The sequence below is a fragment of the Arabidopsis lyrata genome, assembly GCF_000004255.2.
Source record: "Arabidopsis lyrata subsp. lyrata unplaced genomic scaffold ARALYscaffold_401, whole genome shotgun sequence".
Taxonomy (NCBI): Eukaryota; Viridiplantae; Streptophyta; class Magnoliopsida; order Brassicales; family Brassicaceae; genus Arabidopsis; species Arabidopsis lyrata.
Window position 1 is genome coordinate 1 of NW_003302273.1, and position 8,402 is coordinate 8,402.

At 38.1% G+C, this 8,402-nt stretch overlaps 1 protein-coding gene across 2 annotated transcripts; it reads left to right on the forward strand.

The window, feature by feature from the left end:
- The first annotated feature begins 4,378 nt into the window (after positions 1–4,378).
- Positions 4,379–6,671, forward strand: LOC9298579 (protein CMSS1). 2 transcript variants are annotated; one of them, XM_002862456.2, is made up of 6 exons: positions 4,380–4,748; positions 4,916–5,111; positions 5,184–5,256; positions 6,013–6,062; positions 6,163–6,276; positions 6,363–6,671. In XM_002862456.2, exons 1-6 carry the CDS (start codon positions 4,448–4,450, stop codon positions 6,481–6,483), a joined length of 855 nt encoding a protein of 284 aa, XP_002862502.1. In that variant the 5' UTR covers positions 4,380–4,447; the 3' UTR covers positions 6,484–6,671. The 2 variants fall into 2 exon arrangements, with proteins under 2 accessions (XP_020867685.1, XP_002862502.1); XM_021012026.1 differs by lacking the exons at positions 6,013–6,062; positions 6,163–6,276; positions 6,363–6,671 and adding an exon at positions 5,707–5,988 and having other exon boundaries at positions 4,379–4,748.
- Positions 6,672–8,402: the final 1,731 nt, after the last annotated feature.

Sequence of the window (8,402 nt, forward strand, 5' to 3'; positions counted from 1 at the left end):
CCGGCGAACCTCCAACACCCATCGCAGCCTCGCAAATCTAGATTCTCTTATGGCCAGACTTATGAGGAATCGAAAAGAAGTTGCATCCACCACCTGGAGAATAAGTCTCCTCATAATCGGTTCCGGGTCTCTGTGAGAATCCTTGTGCTACAAGCCGTGCTTTATAACGAACGACTTCACCGAGTTCGTTTCTTTTACGCACAAAGACCCATTTATGGCCCACTGGTTTGACATTGAATGGTGTCCGGATGATCGGACCAAACACATTCCTGAGTTTGAGACTCTTTAACTCCACGTTTATGGCTTCTTTCCATTTTAGCCAGTCTGTTCTATGAGTGCACTCTATGATAGACGTGGGTTCTAGATCCTCTTGCGTGTTCGCAATATCAAGTGCTACTTTGTATGCAAAGAGTGCATTTAAGTCGACTTCTTTTCTGTTCCATTGGGTTCCAGACATGTTGTAATTGATAGAGATCTCATCGTTATCGATCTCGTCAGAACCTAGAGATTCGGCGTCCCGAACCTCTTCTGGTGGTTCATTAGAGTGAGTCTCAGCGCGCGCTATGTCTGTTATATTGGGAATCCCGGTTTCAACTATTGCACCTTTCTTTGATTTCCGTGGATTCTTGTCTTTGGAACCTAGAGGTCTGCCGGGTTTATTTCGTTATGCAGACTCTGTAGCAACTTGAACTTGTCCCGTTGGAACAGTGATTCGTACTGGTGCATTACAAGCTGGTATGTACGATTTGGTTACTTTGTTCGGGTCAGCAAAGGAATCTAGCAATTGATTAGCTAGCTTTTGATAGTGTATAATCTTTTGGATCTCCGAATCACATTCTAGAGTCCGAGGATCTTGCCAATTTAAGGATGTTTGATTCCATGATAGCTCTTTGACCAGCTTGTGTTTCTCTCCACCCAATGTTGGATATACCGATTCATCAAATTGGCAATCCGCATATCTGGCCTTAAATAGGTCTCCAGTGGTCGGCTCGAGATATTTGATGATGGTGGGAGAATCAAAACCAACATATATTCCAATCCTCCTTTGAGGTCCCATTTTGGTTCTATGTGGTGGAGCAATGGGTACATAGACTGAGCACCCAAATGTTTTGAGATGGGAGATGTCTGGCTCATGACCCTGTAATAATTGGGATGAGAAATATCTATGCTCACTAGATGGTCGGATGCGTATTAGTTCAGCAGCATGTAATACTGCATGTCCCCAAGCTGAGACCGGGAGTTTCGACCTCATGAGTAATGGTCGAGCAATCCATTGGATTTGTTTAATGAATGATTCAGCAAGTCCATTCTGAGTATGGACATGTGCCACAGGATGTTCAACGGTCACCCCCATGGCCATACAGTAATCATTAAACGCTTGGGAAGTGAATTCACCAGCATTATCAAGACGTATAGTCTTTAGTGGGAAGTCTGGAAAGTGGGCTCGTAATCTGATGATTTGAGCCAACAACCTAGCAAAAGCTTGGTTCCGAGAAGACAACAGGCATACATACGACCAACGGGTCGAAGCATCTATTAGTACCATGAAGTACCGGAATGTCCCAGAAGGTGGGTGAATGGGACCACAGATATCTCCTTGGATTCTTTCCAGAAAATGCAATGTCTCTTTGGACACTTTTACTGGTGAAGGCCGAGTGATCAACTTCCCTTGGGAGCAAGCTGTGCACATGAGATGCTAAGGGAAGACTCGGTTTTCTCGAAGGGTGTGTCCTTGAGAACTTTGGATTAATTTACGCATCATGGTTGTACCGGGATGACCAAGCCAGTCGTGCCAAATAGTGTAGTCTTGGAACCGGGCTTTGAGAGCATTATTAGCCTCAATCATACTGACCTTGGCATAGTAAAGGCCAGTAGATAAAGCGGGTATAGTCTCGAGGACTTGTTTATGGCCAAGAGTGATCTTAGTGATCAGTAGGGATTCTTTATTCCCTTCACCCTGGGTTTCTATGTGGAAACCATTAAGTCTGATATCTTTAAAACTTAAAAGGTTTCTTTTTGAGTTGGGTGAGTATAATGCATCTGGAATGTCCAGATGTGTGCCGTTTGATAACAACACATGTTCAGATGATAGAATCAATCGAGGAGATCTGAGGTCTCGTAGTCCATGAGATCGGTCGGCTCGGTGGTGGTGTCGTTAGCATCAACTTGCTGGGCCATGTTAGCTTCAGCAGGTGCTTTCCCATGTTTCTGATACAAATCGCAATGAAACTTGGGAGTACGACAGTTCTTTGTCCAGTGATGAACATTCCGCATCTGGTACAGGCAGACTGATTGGTTGGGTGGACAGGGCGGTTTGGTTTAGAGATACCACGGCCTTTACCGGAACCATAACTGAGGTTATGTCGGTTGCCACTTCCGTTTCCGCGTCTACGCTTTCCACGTCCATTCCCACGTCCATTCCCATGTCCATGGCCACGATCTGAGGATCTGTCTCGCTGGACATTGTAAGATTCTTTGCGGAAATCTGGTACTGGAGCCGATCCCGGGGGCCTCTGGGCACTGTTCCTCATTAACATGTCATTGTTTTTCTCGGCCAAGAGCAAACAGGATAACAAATCTTCGTACAATGTATGTTTCATTGCACGATATTGTTGCTGAAGCACAATATTTTGGGTATGGAAGGTGGATAATGTTTTCTCGAGGAGATCATTATCAGACACCTCTTCACCACATAGTTTCATGATTAAAACTATCCGAAAGAGTTCGGAGTTGTAGTCATCCACAGATTTGTAATCTTGGAACCGGAGCACCGTTTTCTGGTGATCATACCGTTTTTTTTTAGGGCCACCCAAAGTTCGAGTGGGTTCTCAAGAGTGAGATATTGCTGTTTGAGGCTTGCGGCCAAATGATGGCGGATATGAAATATCGCCTGGGACCGGTCTTTATCAGATGCGGTGTTATCCGCTTTGATACACTCACCCAGTCCCTTTGAGTTGAGGAAAATCCTGGTGTCCAGGGCCCATTCGAGATAGTTTTCACCGGAGACCTTGAGGGCCTCGAACTCGACTTTCTGAATGTTTGACATCTGAAACATGAGATTGATTTCATTAGGGGTTTGTTAAAAGGATAGTTATATGAAAATAATTAAATTTTCTATTTGAGGAAACTTTATATTTGAGGAAAGTTTCTAATTTGGGAAACTTTCTAAATGAGGAAAGTTTTCATTCCGGGTCATTTGCTATTTGAGGAAAGTTTCTATTTTAGGAAACCTTCTAAATGAGGAAAGTTTCTATTTTAGGAAACCTTCTAAATGAGGAAAGTTTCTATTTGAGGAAAACTTTCTAAATGAGGAAAGTTTCTATTTGAGGAAAACTTTCTAAATGAGAAAAATTTCTATTGGAGGAAACCTTCTAAATGAGGAAAGTTTCTAATTTGGGAAACTTTCTAAATGAGGAAAATTTCTATTTGAGGAAAACTTTCTAAATGAGGAAAGTTTCTATTTTAGAAAACCTTCTAAATGAGGAAAGTTTCTATTTGAGGAAACCTTCTAAATGAGGAAAGTTTCTATTTGAGGAAACCTTCTAAATGAGGAAAGTTTCTAATTTGAGGAAACCAGTTCGGAAATTTTAAGGATACGGAACATAAGTTCGGTTTAATGGTTTAAAGTTGGACCGGAATATTAGATTCCGGTTTGGGCCGAATTGATTTCCGGTTTAGAATAACCAGTTTGAACCGGTTTACCCAGATTGAGATCCGGTTATTATTCTTTAGGGTTTTGATGTTACCTTTCACCTTATGGGGTTGTATGGACTAGAACCGGGAGCTAAAGACCTCGGTAACTCACGCTGTCGATGAACAGTACCGATGAACAGTGTCGATGAACAGTATCGATGAACAGTGTTGGCGTGAACAGTATCAGCGAACAGTGTCGATGAACAGTGTCGATGAACAGTGTCGATGAACAGTATCGATGAACAATGTCGGCGTGAACAGTGTTTTGCGATTTTTAGGGTTAGGGTTGTTAAGAGCAAACTCGTGCTGATAACGTGTTGTGAAACTTATTGTTATCTTATTCCATTCCATGAATAATGATACATATAATTAGGCATATAAACCTAGGGTTTTAGAGTACATAATGAATAACCCTGATGGGCTTATTGGGTCCGGTTATAAGTCCAATATGATGTATTATAACAATACATACTTTTTTTTTTTTGTTGGGCAAATCTCATTGTACATACATGGCATATTTTTCTTACTCTACTAACCAATTTGGTTTGGATATTGGAAATTTGGCCGGTATAAATAACGATTATAAAAAACCAATTTGGTTTGGTTATTGGAATTTTGGCCGGTATAAAAGAACCGTTAAGCGATTTAAAAAAAACAAAAGGAAACAAACATCGCTAAACCTAAATTTGCGACTCTTATTACTTTATTTATAACGCCGCTCTTTTTCTCCATTGTCTGTATACTCTGAAAAAACATGGCAACCACAGAGGTAAAACCCTCCGCCGTTAAAAACCCTAAAAGAAATCGAAGACCATCACATGGTCCGAAGAAAGATCTGAAGAAGAAGTCTAAAAAGACTAAGAAGTCGAAAGCTCCCACCTTTGATAAGACCATTGAGAAGAGTATAAGAAACGACCAGAAAACCGAGAACGAAGATGACGAGCAACTGTATTCGGAACCGGTATCGGCCTCTGAGCAGCTTAGCTACTTCTTGAATCAGCTTGAATCCGCCATTGGTATCAAGGTTTCTTCTTTAGAGCTCGAACCCATTAAAGGTTCGTCCTTTGTTTTATTCTAGATCGGTCTCTATAAGCTTCTGTTTAAGATTATCTTATGGGTTTAGAGATCCCAAAAATGCGAGCTTTGATTATTGATTCGACTTGTCAATGCACAAAATTTCCCAAGTTCTGATAGATTGTAGATTTTTCTTGATTGATTGCAGATACGTGTATAGTTGAGTTATCTCAAAGATTGGATCAAGATGTAAGCAACTTGGGAGAGCATATAAAGCTTTCTTGTGGGTCTTCATGGAGAGAGACTCTTTGTGAAGGAGAGACCCTTGAACGGAATGTTGAACCTGGAAACCCATCTGTTCTTGTTATTAGTTCCTCTGCTCTGAGATCTTTGGAACTTCTAAGGTATCATTGTATATTTGTTATTGCTTATTTGAATAAAGAGGTGCTTAGATTAATCCTGTTTTATGTCTGTAGGGGTTTGCATTCATTGACTAAGCATTGTCCAGCAGTGAAGTTGTTCTCAAAGCATTTGAAGGTCGAGGAACAGGTAGTTTTCTATTCTTACATAGATTTGTCTATAGAGAAAGATTAACAAATTGAAATTGCCATGTGAGCTTTTCTGTATTGAATCTTGTTTTGGTTCTCTTGTGTGGAATGCATGTTTCTTGCTTCTCTGATACTTTGGGATATGATGACAAAAATACGAAATCTCTAAGGCTAATTGCTATGCAGATGAAATGTATTTGCACGTCAGTCTGATCCCATTATGTATAATATATAACATTAAGAGTTGCTGCATACTCATGTAGTTCTTTTCTTTCTTCTTTAAGTCATGCTAAGGATTTGGGAAGTGATGATAAGATATATCGATATGGCATAGGCACATGCAATGCTGAACAATATATATTTGCACGTCAGTCTGATCCCTTAAAATATCCATCATTAAGCATATACTCAGTGTTATTCATATCTCTCTCTGTCTTTCTTTCTTGTAAAGAGTCTGGGATATGATGATAAATATATCGATATTTCAGAGCCATATGCAATGCTGAACGAACTATTTGCACGTCAGTCTGATCCCAGCTCTTGTTTTTGTTTCTTTATTTGCATATAAGACTATAGCATAAATCTCACATCATAGCTATTGTTTTGGTTGGAACTTGCAATTAGAGGCGCTTCTGCTTTGGTCTTAAAATGAAAGTTGTTTCCGAAAATCTTTGTTTGTGTTCTCAATTCTGTTGTAGATTTCTCAAGCTCAGTTGTTATACGCTCAAATTATTAACTCAAGTTCATTGCGTTGCAGGTATCTCTGTTGAAGAAACGGGTGAATATTGGGAGCGGCACACCAAACAGGTTAGTAAATCTCATCACTTCCTTCGACTTAAATCAAATTTCATTGTTTTCCTTGACTTGTGTCTTCATATCCTGACTGTTCTCTTGCTCTTCTGTGCAGAATCAAAAAGCTAATCGACATAGAAGCGTTAGGGCTTTCGCGTTTAGATATGATTGTGGTGGACATGCACCCAGATGTCAAGGGATTTTCCTTATTCACATTGCCTCAAGTCAGGTTGGTTTCTCAACTCTTGAACAAGCTGCCCCATCATCATCAATCGAGTGAATTTTTCTGATTTTTATTGTCTGTTATATTTGCAGAAATGAGTTTTGGGATTTGTATAAAAACTGCTTCCACCAGAGAGTCTTAGAAGGAAGACTACGTATCTGCATGTATGGTCCGAAGCCAGCTCCAAACTTAAAGAAGAAGAAAAAGAATTAACTTTGATTGTTTAGTTGTATCAAATTCTTAAAATTATCAAAGAAAATCTTATACTCATCTGTTTTTTTTACCTTCCAAGATAACTCGGATTTGAGATTTCTTGGTTCAAGCGGCTGCTCCAAGTCTAGATCAAAGAAATTCTACTGAAAATGTTTCACATACAAAATATAATGGATTTTCGAACGCCACAAAACTTTTGCTATCAAATCATCATACTACTTAGCTCTGATTTTGCAATACTTGATTTGTTTATCATACAGTGAATAGCTTGTGAGAGAAATGCAGTATAGCTTTTGGCCTAAAGTAGTGCACTAAAAAAAAATCCTCTAAAAGTCAAATCAACACAAAAGTATACTATAAATAAATGAATGTATATATCTCTGGGAAAGTGTGTTTGTGGGTTTGTCCAATAGATGGTGGGGAAGAAGATCCCACAAATGCAGAAAATAGTGGAAACACCACCCAAAGAGCTTCTAGATGTTTGACTTTAGAAGTTTCCATTAAACAAGAAAGACATTCAAAGTAATGTCTTTTTTAGTTTTGTGAAAGATGCATGATGATCCCATTATAACATAGTTTTAAGATAATATAGATTTCTCTGTGTTCCATTTTAGTGTAAAGTACATAGCTCTGTTTCATTAGATCATATTTATCAGGGTAACTATGGCCCTGTTCTAAGAGTTTTTAAATATTAAAACTGATGAAAAGTTGGGTTTGGGCTAGGAACGCGTTCTCCTGCGAGAACAGTTCGGAGCCATGTTCGTGTGTACGTGGCAGGCCGTCATTGGTCAGGAGATGTGGAAATGGAAAAAGTCTAAGCTTTTCTTTCTTTCCTCTTACATTATTAATATTTTTTCTCCTTTAAGATCAATTTTCAAAGATGCACTTTTACATATGCTCTTAGAGATGTTTGTAAGAACACTGAACACCTATAATATAGACTTGTCAACTGAACGAATTAATGAGTATTTTATTTTTAATCCTATTTTTAATCCTAATTAAATTAAATTTATAGTCAACTCGTTGTTGTGTGACATGACACTTTTTCTAAAAGGAGTTTTTTTTTTCCTTTCTTTTTTTGATAAATTTTTCTAATAGGAGTTATTATGATCATTTTTAATCAACAACAGTAACAAGATAAAAAAGTGTCGAATAGTTTGTTTGTTTTCTCCACGCAATGGTTTTATTTTGGTATACGAATCTGCTATGAATTACCAGTAAAAAAAATTACTGTAAAATTCTGCCAGTAACTTATTTCACGTGGAATGTATAAACTTTTATTAGATAACTTGTTGATTTGGTAAATCTTTTTGTTATGCTCTGCCTTACTTACTGCATACAATAAGTGAGTCAGTGAGAGTTACTCAATGGCCCTAAATGATAATTAAATATAAAACTATACAAGGAATAGATAGAGTAAAGATGAATGAAATATATGTGAGTGAGATACAAAATGAGATATAAATAAATGTATTCTACTTATGTCTTTAAACAATTGCAAACAAATATTTTCTTTTGAAGTTTTTAGTGGGATAAGTGGACCGAGTGAAATGCTCATTCCATTCAACATAAATGGTTAATTAGCAAAAAATTGATGAATACTTCACTCCACCATAGTTTATTCCACTAACTAGACATCTATTTGCATCTCATGAAGTGTTACACAACTATATATCTATGCATTATGTTTCAGTCATTAATTACATATCAATATCATGCATAAGGATGTGAAAGAACATTAGTATGATTCTTCCTTCTATTCAGATAAACATATTCAAGATAATGACAGAAACTTCTCAAGACTTAAAAAAAAAAAAAACTTACTAACCTCATAAATCGATCTAGTATGTGGTACACTTAAGATAGTATAGAACTAAATCTAATAATCATCACCTCAGCATAAAGTTCCAATATGTCGT